The sequence below is a fragment of the Ostrinia furnacalis genome, unplaced genomic scaffold (assembly GCF_004193835.3).
Source record: "Ostrinia furnacalis isolate ACB-3 unplaced genomic scaffold, ASM419383v2 OfSCF0389, whole genome shotgun sequence".
NCBI classification, from domain to species: Eukaryota; Metazoa; Arthropoda; class Insecta; order Lepidoptera; family Crambidae; genus Ostrinia; species Ostrinia furnacalis.
Window position 1 is genome coordinate 779,626 of NW_021130628.1, and position 23,591 is coordinate 803,216.

General features: G+C 36.7%; 1 protein-coding gene across 1 annotated transcript in view; it reads left to right on the forward strand.

Annotated features, from left to right (window-relative positions):
- Positions 1–23,591, forward strand: part of LOC114362213 (SH3 and multiple ankyrin repeat domains prosap) — a 152,916-nt gene that overhangs the window by 14,024 nt on the left and 115,301 nt on the right. The window contains exon 2 of the mRNA XM_028317514.1: positions 22,802–22,961. Within this exon, the coding sequence (XP_028173315.1) occupies positions 22,815–22,961 (147 nt within the window). The 5' untranslated portion in view covers positions 22,802–22,814. The remainder of the gene's footprint in view (positions 1–22,801; positions 22,962–23,591) is intronic.

Genomic DNA, 23,591 nt, shown 5'->3' on the forward strand with positions numbered 1-23,591 from the left:
AGTTCTAAAAATATCTAGATTCCAGACACTATTCAGATCGAAACCATTTCTTGGTGAAGACGTGAAGATGATCACAATAATGGATCTACTATGAATAAAATTGGTATCCCCCTCTTAATGGGGGTGGCTGCTTCTATTGAGATGTCGAGGGCGGTGGGACAAAGATTAGTTAACAATACACTTGAAGTATTATGCCTAAATAATTCTGTCGCTGGGTGACGGGGCATTTTTTTGCACCGTCTACACAATATTTTCTGTTTGGCTCAAAGAATTTAACTGGTAGAGAATGCCATACGGCAATTTTTTTGGTGCATTATAGTATTTTTTTAATATCTTTAGACAATTTCACATAGCGCTATTTAACCCCAAAGTAAGGAACTAATTGCTTGTTTTAAATAAAAATTGAGGTTTTGGCCGCTTGAATCGAGATCCGAAGAACGCGAATTCATTGGTCTTAACTGAGAGAGCACAACCCTTTTCTTAGTTCTTTAAATTACTATAGAAAATTTAAATAATACCTTCTACTTGAATTGAAAATTAAATAAAGATGTTTTTAGGATCAATCACGTGCTTCGTTTTTTCAAAATCCAGACCATATTGCATCATGAATAAAATTCATAGTTTATGTAGAATACTACCAAATAGTCGCATCTGTTCACTGACTAATCTTTGCCGAGAGGGCAGGAGGTCACGAAGCAAGGATAATACCCCGCACGTTTCCACGCTGGGATTACATGGCGGCATTCTTCTACATAAATCATATAATAATTCATTTATTTGAACCAAAAAACGTCCAATATACCATCATCATTTCAATCACAGAATAAATAAATAAATAAAATAAATAAATAAATAAATAGTTTATTCATTAAAATAAGGGCATTATAAGAACTTATTATGCTAGAGTTTACATATACTATAGGTACATAGTCTTTTGTAGCCTGAGCTAGGTTAAAAACCAGTGTTTCAGGCGAAAAAAGCTCACACGTTAAATAGTAATTAAATAAATTAACAATTAGCTTTATTAAATACGATTTTTAAGAATACTTAGGTTAAAACTTAGGTTACATAGGTACTAAAGCCTGGTCCGTGAGCACGTAGAATTTTGTCCAATGACCCCAAGCTGCCCATCCTTATCGCTCGTGCGTAATTATGTTGATGTCGCGCTCGCACACTCACTGCGGGCGCGCGTCGCACAGTTGCGACAGCCATATATATAATTACACGCGAGCGATAAGGATTGGTAGCTTGGGGTCATTGGACAAAATTCTACGTACTCACGGACCAGGCTTTACAAGTAGCTCCTCAGTTAAATCATATTATGTCAAACATTGAAGGTAAGAATGACAGGACATCCACTGCTGAACATAGTGCCGTGTGGGGACTCCTGAAAAGAATACCATTCGCCTCCGCCAACAGGCGTGTCCTAAGAGGTGACTATATCCAGTAGCACGAGATGGGCAGCAGCGTCTGCTATGATGTCGTCGGTCCACCTTGTGGGTGGACGTCCCGCGCTGCGTTTTCCGGTGTAGTACGCAGCGTCCATTCCAGAAACTTGCTGCCCCATCGGCCGTCAGTTCTGCGTACTATGTGCCCTGCAGAAAAGTAAGAAACTTATATTTAATTTTATTCATTCTTAAATCCATGTAAACCAAGGCTACAGTTCAACAGGCTGTCTTCTGCTGGTAGACGCGAAATTGAAATTTATCAATTTTTTTCACGATTACTTATTTAGGTAGGTACGAAATACATGCTTCTGATTATAAATTTATATACCTACTCTTTGGTGAACTCGTACACTTACTAAAATAAAATCAAAAGTTAAATTATGTGCAATTCCTAAAAATAGTAGGTTGGTCATCATCATCATCATTTCAGCCATAAGACGTCCACTGCTGAACATAGGCCTCCCCCAATGATTTCCATAAAGATCGGTTGGTAGCGGCCTGCATCCAGCGCCTTCCTGCTACCTTTATGAGGTCGGTCCACCTTGTGGATGGAAGTCGGACGTCCTACGCTGTACTTTCTGGTATGTTGTGACCTCCATTCCAGAACCTTGATGCCCTATGGATAGACCAATAGATTTTTAGTTGCTTACCTAAACCTTAAATAATAACTATGTAAGGTGTGACTAATGCTTATTTTCACCATCAATCCCTAATTTTTAAGTGACCCCTTTGAAAAGTAAATTCCTGTTATGTGTTACCATAGGGGTCACTTAAAAATTAGAGATTGATGGTGAAAATAGGCATAAGACATTAAATTTTATAATTTAGGCAGACAAGAACTCAATCCAAAAAATCTTTGAGCCACTGCCTTTTATAGTGAACTGACTCATAGAAATAATAAATTTTTGTTGAACTTATCTATTGCTATCTCAATCACAATGAAGAAAACAAAAGTAGCTTCAAGTTCCTTATAAAATTAATGGATAAATAAGCGAGCATCAGGCCTCCCCAACCCGTCTGGCCAGCGTGGGGAGTGTAGGACAAATCCTCCATTTGCCTCTGGTAAATTAGAGAGCCGTGTGGTGAAGGCAGAGTAGAATACATTTAACACCAACCCCTACTCTTCCCACGGGTGTGTCGTAAGAGGCGCCTTAGGGACTACACATCAAACAGAGAATGGGCAGCAGCGCTCTCTGAAAAACATCAATCTTTTAAACTGCGATCTCCAATCCGCCTGCCAAGCGTGGAGATTATGGCAAAACCCTCATAGTGGAGGAGGCTCATAGTCCAGCAGTGGACTGTAAAGGGCTGTTGATGATTGATGATGAATGATGTATGAAAGACTGAATGACCTGATGATGATGATACATTGTAGTAGACCTACTGAACATTAATTCTTTAGGTGTACGAATTTATCACTACAATCAATAATTATCAATCCTTATCAACCGGGCATGCGATATGGGGTTTAGTTATAAAAATACTTTCAATAAGTACGTAGACTTTCGGTTTTCATATGTTGTGAAAGAATATGGACTATTGTATTGTATTTTGGATTGAATAATCGTGATGATATTTGACCTGTGTGATGTGAAATAATTTTATTGGTGTAGTGTTTAAGAAACTTGAGTTTTGTGTCTACAAAACTGAAATGTATGTATTAACTAGCGCATTGAAATTAAAAAGTAGACCTACTTTTCTGAGATTTACTTAAGGCAAATAATTAACCGGTAAACTCCATACATATTTAAAACTAGCGGCCGCCCGCGACTTCGTACGCGTGCCTCCCGTTTTACCCCCTTAGGGGTAGAGTTTCGTAAAATCCTTTCTTAGCGAATGCCTACGTCATAACATCTACCTGCATGCCAAATTTAGATATCTATGTCAGTCAGTCAATCAGTGACCTTTCGCTTTTACTTAAAATAGATACTTAGCTAAAAAAAATCTGCTCGGTTTGGTTGATAGGGCTTATTCCAAGTCCTCCTGGTTACACCTACTTAGTTGTAAGACAGCTAGTTCCTCTGTGGTTGAGGATTCCGGGTGAAGCTGGCTTCTACCTTCGGCCTGGTCATCACTTGCCATCAGGTGAGATGTAGGCCAAAAACTCTCTTACCTTCAAATGCCTAAAAAAACATTCCTAGCCAGGAATTTAACGTGGAGGCTAGTTTCCTAAAAAAGATTTTTATTTGTCAATCTAACAAATAATTACATAGTTATGGTGCGTTGAATTTCCGCGCGACGTCACAAAGTGCGGCACTTTTATGCACTCATTGACGTCACGGGCCTCTTCTTGAACTTTGGCGCGCGCGCTTTATCTCTTTAAATTTTCATTAGTTTGAAAAAGTGAAAAATACGTGTAGAGTATTCTTTGATAAGTTAACTGACGGACTAATTAAAACTTTTGCTTTTTGACCCAGGAAACATCCCTATAGGTATTCCTTAGTTAATGTTTTTAACTCCCAAACCATTTAAATTGTGTCCTCAAGAAAAAAAAACTTTTAGATAGTAAAAATTTTTTTTTACACCCATTAAAATACTTATAATGATACAATGTTCACAAAAAAGAAATAAATAAAATGAAATAAAAAATATGCGGTAACCACGAGCCGGGAGACGTAGTGTGGGCACTCCCCACTAGGTGGACCGACGATCTGGTGAAGGAGGTGCCTGGATGCGGGCGGCGCAGGACCGATCGTTATGCGTTATTATACCTTGGGGGAAGCCTTTGTCCAGCAGTGGACGTCATTTAGCAGAAAGGAAGGAACGTAAAAAATATGATCGAACCTTACTTATACCAAATGATTAAACTATAATTACAATTTTACAAGTTATATTATGTAAACCGCTTATCTGTCGATATCAGTAAGATTACAGGCTAATAAATTATTCCAGCGATAGACATGTCACTACATTCATTGAGGAAATATAGCATCTGTCAAACTACAGTGGCGTGACATGACGTATGAAAATTGGCAGTCGTTCCACCATCATCAGGTCGACGAGCACGACCCTCTAATTTACCAGAGGCAAATGGAGGATTTGGCCTACACTCCTAGATTGGGGAGATCATAGTTCTTATAGCAGACTTATCAACTCGGAAAGGGATCAACACAGTATCGCCCTTCGCGCGCTGTCATCGCTTTTCGCGCGCTGTCAACCGCGAGTCTACGGTGCGGATAAGTAGGCGCGCACACCGTTGATTTTTAGTTGGCCGATAGTTGTGCCCGATTGTAAATTGTATGAAGAATCGGCCAAATCGAATCGGCGTAGTGTGCGCACTCCCATACATGCCCATACTGATCAACTGCCCGACTAAACTATCGGCCGACGAAAAATCAACGGTGTGCGCCTACTCTTAGTGTGCGTTGCAGTATGGAGTTTCTTACAAAGAATACTGACCGCCTCGCGTTGATATGGTTACGATCCCTTTCCGGGTTGATAAGTGTGCTACCTTAATACCTACTTACAAGACACAACTTCTTCAAAAAAGGACTTTACTAGTCCTGAAAATTGAGTTAATTTTCAATTAACTGTAAAATTATATCTTAAACCTGTCACGCTTTGCAATGGAAGAAAGTCGAACCTTAACTTCGAACTCCTATGTTCTTCTGACTAGTTTCGTTGCGGGTCCAATGACAGTTTAACTTTCCCNGCAGATCTATTATAAGACTGTAAATCTAAGAATATTAAGTCCATCGGAAATTATGATCTTATTAGAAACTGTCGTTTTTTGGCAAGCAGAACGACGCGACCATCTGTCCAATAAACATGGGACTGATGGGGGGCTATTGATGGTCAGCATGCTGCATTAGGGTTAGGGATCAATGGGAAAACATTCGCCAAACGTCAACAGTAGATATCAATATCCACAAATAACCACCCTAATGGAATAAGCACAAAGTAGTCCAAAACTTCAAAAGAGTCCAGTGCTCTTACTGGATGATAAGATCAAAGGGTCGCTCGCTACCTACAGAAAAGGTAATCTTCGAAGACACCACAATAAATTTCGGAATGCAACCGTGACCCGTGGAGAGCAGCCGACAAGCTTGAAAAGGGAAAATTCAAAAGGTGAGCAAATTGTGTAACTTGAGAAATTTATAGCCCAGCATAAGATAAGCGAGCCTTTAAAACTTGACCATTTACCGACTCACAAACTTCACTTTTCTGTATATTTTTGAGAAACAAAGTCAAGGTTTTTTAATTTAATGAATCGATCGAACAGGTTACAGAAATTTAAGCGACTGGTCGTGTTCTTGACTTGAATTCCATCCAATGTGTGGAATGTGCATGATCGACAATTAAATCGTAAAGTATATGATTGTGCTCCAAGCTTTTGAATAAGATTCTGATTTCTATAATATACAAAAACGTAACAATACGACTATTATCACAATAATATGTTTTACTTACAATATTTTCAACTACATTAAAGAAGTTCCCTTAATTAAGCAATTCAATTGAAGTCAATTCTAATCCAAGAAAACATCTGAGATTGTGTCTAATATCAGAGCTGCTATGTTAATTGAGTTTTTATGTTAAAGCATTGTTAACATCAATATAGATAGCAGCATTGTGTTCCGCGTTAGATTCGGGCGTTTTATCTAAAGTAGCTCCCTCAGAAACGATTTTGTTAAGTGCTTCTAGATTAAGCCGTTCTATTACGTTTTACTTAAGATCTTTGCCTAAAAATTAAGGTTTAACTTTTTATACTTATGGTGCTTAACGTCCGTTTTTCTTTTCCTCTGCGAAAGTTAATCTTGACCCAAAGTTAATACCCACTGATCCAAAAATCCCATAATCTTAAGAAAAGGTCAGATTAATGGTATTGTATACAGGGTGTTGATTTCAATCCTCGCCATATTTATTTAGGTGATCTATTATGACTAATATAAACGCATTATCCACCAAAAAAAAAATTACAAACTAAAGTAGAATTTTTAGCGAATATTTTCCGTGCGACATCAACTGTACTGTGGCTCGTAATACTGCAATACGTTTCAACTGCNAAAAATTTGGTAGTCAGTTTTTTGCTGATTCGTGATCAGAATAAGCTACTTAATCTACTCCCTAAATATGGCGGGTATTGAAATCAACACCCTGTATAGTAACAATAAGTGCTACTTTTTAAACATAAACATAAAAAACACCATAATTTCCTAGATTCTGTTTGTCGTGACCATAATACTTTTATGTATGGTGCCCTTAATCCAAGTCTCCTCTTTAAAAGTAACTCTGCATTTGGGTTACTTCCATACGCTACTGTAATCAGCTCATATAATGACAGTGTTCCTACAAAAAATAAAGGACAGTGTAATATGACTTAGTAATTACTAAATCATCGGATGGCCGCAATCACGGGCAATTACCGAAACTCACGTGGTAAAGTGTGTACCGATATTTATACCGATGTTACCACTTCAGTTGGGGGTAAATGTTGGTTTTCATTTGAAACTGTTGCGAGACCAGTTGAGTCACTTTTACATTACGGGAATGTCTCATCATATTTACCTTTTTCATTTGAAAATGTCGGAAAACCAGTTGGCGATATTCACTTTACCTATATTACACTAGTTGCGTCATATAATTTTGGTCAAGTATTTATGAGTATTATGTAGGGTAATGGGAGGACAATTATTATCGCCTTACTTTATGCGTCATGCTTTATGAAATTCTAAATGAAGGAACTGTAACCACTAACAATACACCAATGTAAGTACTGTTTAAGAACTTCCAGTGACATTGCAGCATTTCCAAATCTGTTCTATAGCCAACACACTTATTATCTCAAGCCTTCAATCCTTACATCCTACCTCTTGCTCTAACTTATACTTATCATTTCCTGCAAGTAACGGATACCTACACACAAATTATGTTGCCGTCATATGTCCGTGATCCATTTCTTAATAACAAGTCCTTGCAAAGCCAATTACCGCTAATTGGTTACCATTAATTGGATACCCTAAAACAATTAAGGAGCATTTTTGGCTTAGACGTGTACCGATTAAAGTGCCTTAAGACGCTTAATATTTGTTGCCATATGGCAGAGTAAAGCCGTCGTGTACTTACTTGTTACTATTGGGTCATTTGCAGCAGTTAGCAGATTGAACGCAAGCTTGTTCTGGTATTTAAACATATCATTATTATCATCATTATTATCATCATCATCATCATTATTATTATCTATTTTCACGTTTAGGGTAATAGCTTTGTCTGCGACTTCATCCGCATCGATATTTGAGGAAAATAATATAGCCTACTAGCCTTAGATAAGTCTATGAAATAACCCATGACACCTTAAACTTTTTTAAGTCGACAAATAAGCTCGTCACCTTTGTTATTGAGGTAATTTTCATGAGAGTTGAATAAAATATGCTATTGTTTGTTGTTTCATCTATATCAGCAGCATATTCTTAGCATAATACTCGTATAATATGACGTCTGAACTTACGCCAGGTTCATATTCCGATAAATTACATAAAATTACATAAATGGGCAGCGCAGGACCATTGTGGAAAACCTTGGGGGAGGCCTTTGTCCAGCATTGGACGTCATTTGGCTGAAATGAACCACTGCAGACCCACGATACCCCTGGCGATACCACCAGGGGTATCGCCAGGGGTATCGTGGGTCTGCAGTGAAATGAACGAACGAACATAAAATTATTGACCCCAACTATTATAATATACAAGTCTCTCTATTGTCTATCGTCTTTGTTGTCTATGCCACATTCCCGGTGGGCACATTACTGCTAATTAAGTCGCCCTAGGGCGTTCGCTTCCGGTTATTGGGCGGTCCGCCCACGCCGCGTGGGTACGCTCGGGCCATACGAGCGTTGCGAAAGCTCGACGCTAGGAAATTGTGAGTAGTTAACCTTGATGCTTAATTTTTCGCTAATTTGTCATATGTCAGATACGAGCGGTGACTTATTTTTTTATTGTTGCTATACTATGACAAATTGGTTAGAATTAATTTTATTTGGACAAAGCTCAAACGCGTAATTTACTCCGTTTGAAGTTTGTGCCTTAAGTCACAGTTAAATTCACCGAATCCGTTTTTGCTAATGTAGTTTAAAATAGACCTCGATATAAAGGTTATTAATCCATCACAAAGCTAAGTATACTCGTATCTAGGCACCAAAACTGTAATACATTTATATTTTACCACGAGAAAACTGTCAGCCTCTAACAAGCAAAAATAAATAAATAATAGTATAACATTTATTCGATATGATTTATTATTTGTAATTAAATACCTTCAAAAATGGCAAATATATTTCCTCTTTGTCAATTTCGCTAAAGGAAAAACATTAATTAGTACAAATATTTGATTGGACTCATATATCATCAACAATCCCCGGTTGCCACATATCCACAATCATTGGAGTGTAAAAAATATTATACAAGCACAATAAATTATAATGCTGTAAATCAATTGATAACGTGATATTTTTAACGTAATCTATAACTTTATACTAAAATACATATAAATGCGAAAGTAACTCTGTCTGTCTGTGTGGTTTTCACGCCTAAACTACTGAAACGATATTAATGAAATTTGGCATAGAGATAGTTAGAGTCTCGGGAAAGGGCATAGGATAGTTTTTATCCCGGTTTTTGAAACAGGGACGCGTGCGATAATGTTTTTCTGTGACGGACAAAATTTCACGCGGGCGTAGCCGCGGGCGGAAAGCTCGTACGAAATACTGTGTTATAAAACATGGAATTTTATCAGTAGCATTAGTGTAGTATAGCATTATCTTAGTTCTTAATAAATCAATAGAAATTAGACTTTAAAAGATGCTTAGCGCGGAATTTTGTTAACCTATTCCGTGATATGTACTTATTACCTACTACCTAACTAGTAAATTTTAATATTATAAATATTTGTGCAATGCACTAATATAAAGTGTCTTCCTTTTCATATCCTTTCTACGCATATTGACTTTTTAAAAGAAAATTAATTTCATTTACTTCAGAAATGAAGCTACGAGTTTAATATTTATTAGTACCTACTACTATTATTTACAACTTTCTACTATAAATAAATTCATTAATTACATTTGTACACAACAGCACACGCGAATGATGAATGTAGAGCAAAAATTTACAACAATATACAATATTTATAGCTATAATTCATTTTCCGTTTTTCAATATTTTAGACATATTTTCAATTGTTGATATTCAGTTGTTTTTTATTGGTATTTTTTTGCCATTACTCTCGATTTCCTTGTTGGATGCGTTGAATAGAGCTCCGTGATTGGTTCGTGTGTCACCCGGTGCGTCCACGCGTACTGTGAGACCTCATAGTAATGTTTGTGAATACGGGCGTCAGTTCTTAAAGCCTTGTGGGCTATATTAACAACTGCAAGCAATAGAGAGAAGAAAAGTAAAGTTTCATAAATAATTAAAACTGCATCTCTTTTTGATCCGACCTCTTAAACTGAACTGGAATCGATTCGTGTAAAGCCCTCTCTAAATAGAACAAAGCGGATAATCGCAAGTTGAATCGGAAGCCATTTGCTGGAAGCTGCAATTTCATTAGCTGCAGAATAAGACGGTGAAGGAAAAAGCTTTTGCTTGACAGAACTGGAAGATGAAAATGCGAAAGGATTTAAAATAAAATGTAATTTTAACAATAACTACGCTTGATAGGCATATTCCATCAAACTTAATAAGCAATAAATTTGTAGAAAATGTATACTAAAAATAATCAAAGACACAAAAAATAAATCATTGTCAATCCCAACTAATATTATAAATGCGAAAGTAACTCTGTCTGTCTGTCTGTCTGTCTGTTACGCTTTCCCGCTTAAACCTCGCAACCGATTTTGATGAAATTTGGCATAGAGATAATTTGAGTCCCGGGAAAGAACATAGGATAGTTTTTATCCCGGTTTTTGAAACAGGGACGCGCGCGATAAAGTTTTTCTGTGACAGACAAAATTCCACGCGGGCGAAGCCGCGGGCGGAAAGCTAGTCATAAAATAAATCGCTTTTTTGCCTTCTGTCGAATGTGATTTACAATCCGCGACAAGAATATATTTAAAAATTAATTACGCTAAACCTTGACAAATATCAAAGAATCGCCCACTGTTTTACTAATTAACTTTCAACTTTAATTCTTTGGAATACGGTCGAGGTCTAAAAACCTTAAAAAGGCGTTCATCGACCTGTGATTGACTCGTCACGACTCTATGTACGAATTCTTTGGGCCAATGGACCGCTTTTTTAACTGTACAATCGGTGAGACAAGTACTTTTTTGTGGGAGAAAAAAAAACTGTCGAACAAACACTGGCCAGTAGGTGACAAGACGTGATAACTCGAGAATTAGTCGCAAGAAACACTAATCGACCAAAAAACTCGACACGTTAAATCGAGTTGTGCGACTACCTAACTGAAAAAAGTATTTTCATAACTGGACGCTTCTCATTTTCAATAATTGGGAATCTGAGACCTTTCTGTGTACAGCTTAAATGCTTGTTTCCTTTCATTAAGTTTTATTTGACATTAATTAGAGTTTGTAAATAAATTATCTGAATTAATTGCGGTTATTAGCCGGTGGCGTGGATTGCAAAACGAGTAAAATGGCTGGAATATCTTCCGTGTGGAAAGCGTGCTTACGCGTAATTGCTGTGTGCATAAATTATGTTGCGCGGAATATGGACGCGCCATAGAATTTAGGATGTCCTAAATGACATGCGCATTTAAGGGTAAATTTACTGCCTTTAGAAAATAGTACTGTACAAACTGTACTGTACTGTACTCAAAAGTAACGTAAAGTAAAAACTCTACTTCCTAAAAAAAGGCTGAATAGAAAAAATAAGTCTTTAAGGCTGAATTGCACCACCTAACTTTGACCGTAACTATAACGTTAACCAGTGTTTTTGTATGGATGGAGTTTGACAGATTTTTGACGTACTTAGGTAGGTATGTCAAAGTTAAACTAAGATGGTGCAACCCAGCCTAAATCTATAACTCGTTTAGTCCATTTTCAGTAGTATCTATACTGTAACACACTCAGTATACAGTATACGTATATTTTATCTACTTTAGCATAATGACAGCTTCAGATATTGAAAAAACGGCCCTAAATGGATTTTAGATATTGTTTTACATTTTAAACTTGACTGTACGAGCGCGGGCGGCCTATTGTTGACGTAATAATTTAAACTTATACAAAGAAAGGTTTTTTCGTGTGTTTGATAACCCAGTGAGAACTGCTTGTGCAACCTATTCCCGTGTTAACCCTTTGAAATGTAGAGTCCTAATATGTTGGTTAATCTTCTCCTTTGAAGGAGTTCAAATATAACTAACCCATATCCTAGGCCCTAGGGAGTTCTTTAAAATTACGAAATACAAATATTGCAGATTATTGCACAGCCTTTATTTTTCACTAGGTTAATTTATTACGATATTACACTGATTTGATATTTGTTAGTAGGTAACAATAGATAACTAATAATTCATATAATGGGAAATTCCATTAGGTATAATTGCTTCTATTACACTTTACTCGTATATTTTAATATGTAATTAAAAGACTGATATCCAAAGCTTAAACAAGTTTTTAATTAAGAAACCAGGTAACAAAACAGCAAAATTACACTTATGATTAACTTAATTAGTATTTTCGGCAGATAACTTAATCAAAATTTAGGGATTAACGATGTAATATCGCGTGGTTCTGATAATAATCACAGTTTATAAATTCATCTATTGTTTTGTATTGAAGATCTAATCAAAGTTCCATTCAGTACAGCAGTCTACATATCACACAATCACTTGCAACCTCGCGATTCATACGAGTAGCACCATTGATACATTTAACACCGATATAGAACTAAAGGCATATTTTATGCTTTTGTTAGGCCCAGCTGACAGCAAGGCCGCGGCTTGCGAGGTTCGCACGGGTATTGTGCGCCCTGTGTTTTGGTACATGTGGTTCTATCACCTGAACGCCCATGGCATAGTTTAGATTAAAACAACGGCTACCAACAATAATAATATGGTGTTGTTGAGAAACAGGTATTAATTAGTAAAGAAGAAAGGAAAGCCCTCTTCAAGGATGGAGCCAAAACTCTACCAAAATACTCGTAATATGTTGAAAAAGAGCAACCAAGGTCTGATACAGCCGTGGATATGTTATCAGGTGCACCGCAGTCGTTATTATTCTCATAAAACTTTCAACGATTTCCATGGGGGCTTATAAGGGCTGGGGTGAAACTTGTATGTAAACCGCAGTGTTTAGGTGAGTCTGTCTGCATAATTTTAGTTTTGAAAGTTCTCATCAAGTCAAATATCTACTTCTAAATTGAAAAAGACTATGGTAAAATTATGAACAAGACTTTGAACTAATTGCTTTTGAGAAAACAATTAGCCACAAGCAGTAATCAAACAGTATAACCGCACTCGCCCGATTCGCGCGTGACTCCACAAACTCTACACCCATTGAAATAATTCGTGTTTCTTAAGAGGCTATCATTAAAAACCATCTTATAATGAAAAACCTCAGAATTCCGTACACGCTGCCCACGCATACCTTATACAGCCTTATAAAAACCAACTAAACGTGATGTATGAGAGTATTGTGTGAATGTAATGTATGTACAGTTACGCCTATTTAAGCCCAAATGTTCGCGTGGTTCTGATAATTGGTGATATAACTGCTGTATAAAAGCGCTAGTGCGTTCATTTGGCTGTTCTATGGAGTTATTGCGCACGTAATAGACTATTATTTTGAAATTGTGACACATATTATGTAAATGTTAAATTGACGTGTATCTCATGGTATGTTAAAATACCAGTGTATGTCTTTAATAGATTGGTTCTGGTATGCTTGCATAATATTGGCTGGTAATAACAAAAACGTTCAGTGGAAGAGCTATTTCTTCAACAAGTGTAAGTATAAGACTGTTAAATGACATAAAATATTATGTTCTAGTCTAGTCAAGTTACAGTTTTTGGATGACTTACAATGCTGCAACTAATTAGGAATCATAATAAAATAACGAGTAGTAAATAATTATGGAGTTTTAAACGTAACTACTTACTTTTAAGCTGGGTTACACGTGCACACCTTACTTTAACTTTAGCAAACGTCAAGTCTGTCAAATTCCGTACAAAAAACACCGGTTATCCTTATAGTTACTGTTAAAGTTAGGTGGTTCAACTTAGCCATAGTGTTCAGCTACAAAAATTTCCGTCTTTAATGTAATATTAGAAGCCTAGCATAAACAAGCGTCAAATTCAAAACCCGCTAACGGACACCTGATGCGCGCGCGTTTGTTTACATTGCTGCGCAAACACGCGTGTGCAGCGCGGATGGTATTTCATCATGCCTTTAGAATGCGTAGTATCATGACTATAGTTTGAAGCATCGTGAGTTAGTCAAAATCAAAATTACTGTTTTAACCGTTTATTGCATGGAAGTCCAATCCTTCTGGCCAGCGTGGGTAGAGAAATTTCTCCATTGACTTACTTGACTTTTTTTTAATGCATAACAAGGCAGGTATTTGACCACAATCACACCTGATGTTAAGTGGAATGCAGTCTAGGATGGTACATATCTGCCCTGCAAGTGCCTATTCACTCTCGCCTTGAAAAGGCCTTATGCCCGTTTTCATCATCAATCCCTAATTTTTAAGTGACCCCTATGGTAACACATAACAGGCATTTTGTTTTCACAGGGGTCACTTAAAAATTTGGGATTGATGGTGAAAACGGGCATTAATGTCCTATGCCCCCTAGATGGGGTAGACGGCGTCCAAAACAGTCCTTCATCGCAAAATTTTCCATTGCCTCTAGTAAATTAGACAGTCGTATAGGAGCACTATAGGAGTAGGTGACGAAATATTGAAAAGACCATGATATCGTACGTAAAAATTTAAGTTGTACTTATTATGTACAAAGTTGTTCAATATCTCCAGCCATTCACGACACTATTTGATTCCCCTAAGGACGTAATTTAAAAAACATTCAAAACATATTACCCTGGAATAATAATACCTATTACATCATTCACTCTATCGTCAATACTTTATCTTTAGTAATTAACCTGTTTTCAGTTATCGGTATTTCTGAGGCAGTTAAATGTAGTAGTTAAGTGAGAATTAAGACAATTTGACAGTAGTGTCAGGCACTACTGTCGTAAATCCTCATAAGTAGAACTGCCTATTCTTAAAGTCATACCCTTTTTCATCGCCAGGTAACTTTTATCTGCAGAATAAGATTGGCACTGATAGTTTATGTATTGGAAATATTCTTCAGTTGAAATCGACTGTTGGAAATTCTGCCCAGAAAGACCTATCTATTATTTTTGAACCTATAAAAGTTTATTCTCAAATCTTGTCATCATCACTCAGCCATAGGACGTCCACTGCTGAACATAGGCCTCCCCCAATACTTTTCATGTTGCCCGGGTGGTAGCGGCCTTTTCCATTAGGGGGAAAAATTGCCCATACTCGCCACGCTAGGTAGGTTGGCTAGTGCAGTTTTTTATAAGTTTCGCACGCAGACGCTGCTGCCCATCTCGTGCTATAGAAATTAGTCGCCTCTTACGACACGCCTCCTGTTGGCGGTAGGGAATTGTATTCTTTACTGCCGTCCCCACATGGCACTCATCTTATAGCAAGAAATAAATTCCATTTATAACTTGATGCTAAGCATGGTTAGTAACGTATCGGACAATTTGGTATAAATCCCCATGCAATTGGACCCAACGAGATGTGAACCCAATAAACCTAGCTCTGTCAGCTAAGCCTACCACCAGGCTTAGGCGGTTACCGTAAGCTGGTATTAGATATCAATCGATAACCTATTTTTATCATGGCTATAAACTTTATGACCCCGATACACAGTACACAATATACATGTCAGCTTAGTACAGTCGACAGCACATCAGACTTTACATTTTTGTGGCAAAATCGCCTCTATTACTTAGCAAATAAGAAACCACCATGTTTAACTTAACGAGGTGTCTATACTCAATTTATACGTCCGATAAAAAACCATTCAGGTGATAATGATAGTACAGTAGTAACAAATATTTATTTATAGTAGATTAAATAACGATTAATTGCGTTTTTATATACTGTTGATTATGTTAATCATTAAGAAAAGGTAGCATATCAATAACAGTGTCAATTAAGGTCATAAGTTGGTGGTTGACATTTAATTAAATTATTCACTTGTTACGATAATGGGTTTTAATAATCTGGTTTAATTACGTAACACAGGATACAATGTAATTTTTACTTGTTTTTAAACGAAAGGTCTCAAGCAAATTAAATTGTTCATGACATCAAAACGTTATGTTTGAATTACGTATAAAAATTAAAAAAATAGAAGTAGTAATATCACGGTAATACTATCATACAGTATTGTAACTTCATATAAACGGACGAAACGCGAGCTTTCCTTCGAAATTCGAATCTCGGTATGCGCTCGACATGCAAAAGTCGGGGGTGTCGCGAATGTGTCACAGTAATAAACGGACGATGTGTTGTTTTTAAACAGTAAGCGCTCTATTTTTTTAAAAAATAATTACAAGTACCTATTTATACAGGGTGTTAGGTAAATAGGTTTACAAGCCGACAGTAGACCATGTTACCATACCTATGCATATATGGTAGATATGATGAAGTCAGTGATATCATCGGTTTTTTTTTAATTTTCATACAAAATAACATTTATAAAATCAGATTTGTATGAAAATTAAAATGATTAAAATGATATTATCAATTTTCTGACTTCACCATACCATTTCTATACCATGGGCTAGTGTCGGCTTATAAACCCATTTACCTAACACCCTGTATAATAATCAAGCATTTTGTACGCCTAAGTCGAGACGCATACATTTTACGGTCGAAATTTATAAGATTTGTTACTAAATCATAACACAAATATATTTCTTCAATTAAATCTACTAATCACAAAACAACATAAATTTTTATCCTGTTTCATTCACAAAGTATTTTGTTTGTCAAAATAAAATAAAAATTACAATCACAAAATACATTCACAATACAAAGTAGGCATGTAATGAAAATAGGGTCTGCAAGTAGGCAGCCCTAACGCATGTTGTCATACGATGACGTTCCGCGCGGCTGTTGACATTTATTTCAAAAATATGGCCGAGTTGGAATACTGTATAGATAGTATTACCGTGGTAATATCGTTATAGCCTGNTTTACAATTTGGAAATAACTAGACTATACAACGTGGTAGTACAAAAATGAGTCACAGTAGTTGTTGTGCACAGATGTTTGCCTTGTGATGAGAGCGTGAATTATTGAACTCTGCCCTTGTTTTGTTCTTAATTCTTCTACATCTCGGACTTGTCCAGCCAATACTAACAACTTTCCTTTAAATACGGTTTGTGGTTGGAATTTGATATTGTAACACTCACAAACCCGGTCTTCAAAACAATACTCATTTCGATCTGAAAACGATATTTAATTTATTACTAGCGATACAGGAATATTTAAATATATTTACTGTTATATAATGAAACCGTTAAAGTGGCTTTTTCTTTTTGTTTTACTGTAAAACTACAACTATAAATGAAGTAAACAAACCCTGACACAATCAAAATTAAACACACTTTTTGGACTTACCTCATTTGATTTGAATGACCAAAATGATTTCAAAACCTTTTTTCCACTCAAATCATGGTATCACATCAATTTATTAGTCGAAAATATTTTGTTATTTTATCATTTCGATATTTTTTCACAAATATACGACCTAAATGTCAATGTGACAGAGCCCACAAAGTTGTGGACGCTAGTTGGCGCTGTAATCGTGCACAGAGCCAATAGTTTAAGTAATCAGTGAAATGGACGAATGAGTTTCTAAAACACGTACGCAACTCAAAACTTCATCAAGTGCTTGAATACTTTCACAATGACGATGATGAACTGGCATAATGCAAAATGTCAATTTCCAGCGCTGTTCTTTTGTTTACCCACGGCGTTCTAGAATGTTTTCAAACTTAGAAATGTATCGCGAAACTTCGCGCCTTTCTAAAAACTGCTGTTTCCGATAAGAAGTCGCTGGAAAGAGGTCGTTGGGTCCAAGTTAGAGGCACGTTGAAAGGGACGAGTGACGTATACAAATTATGTAATTTTAAGCAGGAACTTTTATGTAATACCATTACAGTCATCATTTAACTTCACAGATTTGGGCTCAAGTTATTTTTCGTCTCTCATAAAAAAAATATTTTTGTACTTTACCTAATAGAGGACCTAGTATACCTATGGTGCACAAAATATTACAGTAACCCTATAATTGAAAAAAATAGAGGAAAAAATATTATACATATGTATACGCCTTTGTAGAACTACGTAGCACATGCATAGATGAGAAAAATAAATAAATAAAAATAAAAATACGACGAAATGAAATAAATAATATCTTATTATCGTAAAAAGAAATATGTAACAACGTTGTAAACTTACTAATATACGAATTCTTTCTGCTTCATCAGCGCATACATTCTAAAATCGCTAAACGAAACGAAAAAATTACCTTTCTATACCAACTTCGAAGCGTGCTTCACCTAAGTATAAAGCACCACCGCCACAACACAAGGCTGATAACGTCTTATCACCATAAGTCCACACACCACTAAAAAACCATCAGCAAACAGACCTCATAGATAAGCTTTAAGCTCCGTTCATTAACTTTAACGAAGTGATAAAAGTTTGCCGAGTTTTCTAAAAGCTCATTTGCAGTTGAATAAAGCGAAATTAACTCTGAAAAATACGACTTTGCTTAAACAGGTTTTTGTTCTGAAATCTCAATTAACATAAGGTATATTTGTATTGTACGTCATAAGATAATTAAGTTTACACTGGTATTGGAAATGTATTGACTTATCAGGGTCACACAAAAAATATAGTTTGATAGTGACTTCGTTTTATTTTACTTCAAAAGTATCTGTACAAGGTGTAAAAACCCCAGTCTGATCCAGTAGATGCTGCTGATGTCTAATTGCAACATCTTTGTGTACGGGAGTAACATTGAAAACTCAAGAAATCAATTCACTGCTAAACTTGATGATCGATAAGCTGTCACAATATTTATGAAGTGTATAGGTGCCTACCTAACAAGCAATTAGATTTATTTAATTCTGACATCTCTACCAATACACCAACCTTGTTCTAATATTAATGTACCTAACTTTATATCCCTCGAAAGAGTAATTAAACTTATTACCTCTTTATGAATAACGATACCAAAGGGTTCCCGCAAATTAGAGTGCGTTAATATCACCTATTAATTAAATTTAAACCCTCCAAATTACCTGCCATATATTTAGACTCATTTTACTGCCATTTTAAAGCCTGTGGCCATCTTAATGGTCTCATTCGCCGTAAAAGTCCAATTGAATTCGCGCGAACATTCGCTCAATGAGCACTTAATAGGGAATCGCGATTTGTGTTCCGAGAAGTTTACGATTACTTCGAAATGGAAGGCGAATTCAAATAAATACGTCTAAAATACTGGCCGTAAACTAGGTATTTTATATTTGTGGGACTGTAAACTGTGACAGTCGGAGAATTGGGCGAGAAAATGAGAAAAAATAAATATTATGATCAATAAATACATTTACTCCATTAGTACTTAACTGTGACGAAGTACAAAAATATAACAGACAGAATTTTGAGTTACAACTTTATACCGAAATATACTAGAGCCGCAAGAAGATTCACGATATTCATCTTCAGCGATTTAAGCGTTTAAAAAACGACAGCATTAGATATTTGTCATGAAACCAATACCACGTATAGAGGACAACATAAACGCACTATTTTGAATAGTCCATGAAAATAAAGGCATTTTGACTTTGACTTTATTAATAAAGTAGGTACGAGTACCTACAGCTTTTTCAGCTCTACATTTTTAATCCCTTTCCATATAAATTTAAAAATATTGTCCATCGTCAATACACATTAAGTAATTGTTTAATTTTGTTGAAGCTCTGCATTTTACTACTTTAGATCCTATCTGTGGACAACTGTGCTGGTTGGATTGTTACTAAATTCTCAAACTATTAAGATTTAGTACATAAGCCCTCAATGTAACTGTTTGTTGTCCCAAATATAGGGAAAAAAATAGGTACGACGTACGTATTTGTAAGTCGTCTTAATCATAATTAAATAAAAGATATTCATCATAAACCCAACTTTAGCACACTCTACAAAGTAAAATGCCTCTCAGTCCCTCATCCTTGTTCTACCGACGACATTATTCAGTAGCCTAGCTCAGTTGTATGAAGGCTACGCTATCGATCGAATAAATATTTACCAGCCACAAACGAAACGAATGAATTCGCACACTTTCGATAAATTCTAACGCAAATAATATTTTAGTGAGTCATTGTTCAAACTCGGGAGTTTATTTACATTGTGTGTGATATTTCTATGTTTACGGAAAAAATAATTGTACCGTATTCTTGTGGACTTACATAATAATCTCATCGTTTATCGACCATTTGTCATTTTGATCGTCCTATATAAAAATGACTGTATTTTTTTATTTGTTGTACTGGTAATCATAAAATAAGTTATGGTGTTAATCCGAGTTAAATAGTCCTTAGCGTTCTAACATTTAAATGACTTCATTTTTACACGGGAATATTACCTGCCTACTATAGGGCAAGTTTTATATTTGTTTTCAATTATCCTCTTCTTAAATACAAATATCCTGCTTTGAACAATAGTTTAATTAAAGTTTAGTTAGAGTTATGTTTTAAAATAACAATAATTATTATAAATGTTTGGACAATTTCACACAGCTAGCCCCAAAATAAGCAACTAATATGCTTGTGTTATGGGTGCTAGCTTAACGGATGTACTACTTGTATAATTTTTTTAAAATACCATAATTATTCCACCCAGACCCGTCACAGAAATTGAAATTCATCCATTCTATTAGTTTCATTCAACTAGTGTTCAACATGCGTCGTAACTTTTTATTAGTAAGAGTGATAGAGTCTAGTCACCAACATACTTCACTTCCTAAATACCTATAAACCTCACGCAGCTGGTTAAGTCCCTCTTTATCACTTGCTTAGATATTATATTAATCCATGCCTACAAATTCATGATTCACACGTGTAAAAACAAAATATTTGCGATACAAGTCACAGGTACGTTTCGTGGAAGAGGCGATAGCCCGGCGCCATGATATCGACATTAATGCTGTTCATAGAAACGCAACCGGATCGATGCCTGAGGACTGGCTACTAAGTGGACTACTTGATGGACACGCAATATTGTTACTGATTTCATGACGTACACTCGGGTTCGTTAACTTTTGTAAAATATCTGTGATATATTTGACACCACTAAAACGATGCTATTAGTATCATAACTCATGAGTTAGTACTATCAAGTATCATCTTCTAATCGGTAGCTACCATCGGGGGCACCAGATCATTTGATTCTCATACGCGCATGAAAATAGTGGCATCAAAATCTATGTTAGGCCTCAGCCTCGAGTTTAGCGGGCAGCGGGGCGGGAGCGGCGGCGGCGCGGGAGCAGCAGGATCTTATGCGTAAAATCAAATAGACCGGTTCTCGAAAACAGCGGCGCGGGAGCGGGTATCGAGCGGGCAACGAGCGGGCAGCGCACTCCTTCTTTTGCCGACAATAAATCGAGCGTTAGGAATAAATTAATTTGAATCGAAATAAAATTGTCGCCGTTGTTCAGACATTTCGTTTGCGAATAAAAACAAATATCTCGACAACACAACCCCGAACACAACACTTCGCCGCTAAAGCGCCGCGCGCTGCGTTGCCCGCCCCGCTCCCGCGCCGCCGCCGCTCCCGCCCCGCTGCCCGCTAAACTCGAGGCTGAGGCCTTAGAGTCGTTCTGACAGCTCCTAGAATAGTCAATCCATTGGTAGTTACCCTACCCTATGATATTGATAGGTAAGCGTGTTCATATTATACCTAATCTTAAATGTAAAAGTAGGTTAATTTAAACGACCACGGCAGATTAGCCTAAATTTTGATATGAAATCAATATGTCCCTGTCAACTGTCAGCTGCAGACTGACAGATTGGATTAAATCTATTTAGGCTAATGCTTGAGCAATGGTACTTATATAATTAACTTTTAAAAAAAATAAAACCGACTTCAAATGCGTGAACACAAAAAAAAACTAATAATTAAAAATATTGCGTATAAAAAAGTTCATCCCCAATTTTCCACCCTTGGGGGTGAAATATTTTCTTCAAATTCGCATGAAACCACCCTTTTGATAATACCTATTCAACAAAAAAATAATCGTTCAAATTGATTTATAATCGGCGGAGATATTGCGTATAAAAAAGTTCATCCCCAATTTTCCACCCTTGGGGGTTGTTTTTTCTATTATTAAATTTAAATGGGACCACCCTTGAGGTATTATTACCTATACGCCGAAAAAAGATTTGTTCAAATCGGTTCGTAATTGGCGGAGTTATCGCGTAACAAACATAGAAAAAAAAAAACATACGGGTCGAATTGAGAACCTCCTCCTTTTTTGAAGTCGGTTGAAAAACAATATTACATTCGGCATCTGATTTTGTAGCGAGTGTTCACGTCGAGTTCTTGAAAAGATTTTTGTATTAAATTTTGCTTCCATGTTTTATTCATCCTGCCATACACTTACTTTTTATCACGCCGATAAAAATACACATAACAGTGGAGTTTTTATTTCGACGTCTCCTTTGTGATGACGCCTCAGTTTCAACGTGTATCCTTTGCAATGACGTCTCAGTTAAAATCTTCATATTTTAAACAATGCTGAAAAAATGTACAATAATACTCGTACATTGTATGTACTAAAAGCGCCACCACGTCTCTTTTACTCTCGCACAAACGCACATTTGCGCCACCATATGCATCACTATACAACTTTATGAATTCCTATGTGGCCAAGCCATTTTAGTTTAATTCACCTGGAGGAATTAGAATCCACAACCGCAGCATGTGCTGGGATGAGATCCCTTTAATATTTTTTATGTGAGATGTTGGAGTCTAAACTTACCTCTATATTAGCAGCCGTATTTAAATCTCCAGGTCTCCAACATTGTTACATAAGTAATCTTTTGAATATGCTTATGGCCTGATTCCGATTCCGACTCAGTAGCTCAGCATTCAAGTTGTTCCCCAGTCAATGAAGCACCTGATGTCGTGCCCTGAGTGCCCAAGCAACTGCACTCAGGAGGATTTGATGAGTGCTACTGACAACGCCACTCTTGTGGCGGAGTTTTGGGCTGACACTGTGTAGGTTTGTTGTCGACACGGAAAGGAGAAGAAGCATTCAAGTTCTAAGTACGTGTCTCCTCTTTACAGATGGCGTAGCGTAATGGAGGGAGAGTGCTCGGAGGGCGCGGAGGGCTGGCTGTTAGTGCGCGTGCACGTGCCCGAGCTCAATGTGCAGAAGAGCCTGCAGTTCCCGCGGGATCAGCTCGTGTGGGACGTCAAGCAGCAGTGTCTGGCAGCTCTGCCTAAGGTCAGTACCGCTTGGTTTAATGGTAGCGCTTATCCGGCTCGAAGGACCAAAATGTTGGATCTAGTTTAGAAGATCCGGCTCGAAGGACCAATTAAAATGTCGAATCTAGTTTAGAAGACAGTAGCTTGAACTAATAGTGGTTAAGAGGTTGCAGCACTCATGTCTGAAATCAGTAGTAAACACTACCTTAACTGGCTGTGTATTTAATATGAAGCGGAGGTTACATTTAAGTTTGGTTGTATTGATTTCGTACACCTTCAAAGATACACAAATGCCCTAATTGGAAAATGTGCCTGTGTAAAACATACAAGGTAGCAAACAAGAGACTGAAAATTAAAACTTTATATCGACTTCCGAAAACATCTAAATTTATGCAGAAGCAGTCAATTCGCGAATTGTATAACTTGTTCCAAGAAATTAGTCGAAGTGTACATCAAACTCCGTCGCCTCTGGCTGGGTACACATTTAATTTGTTAGGGTTATGAAACGGAATAAAAATTATAGCTGCCGAAAACTTTAAGGGCTGCTCAATGCTGAAGCCACAGTGAAGTATGACTTACAAATTATAGTTTTTTACAACTAATTTTGCTTTTGATGCTAGCACATTAAAGTGATAAAGATGTAGTTTTA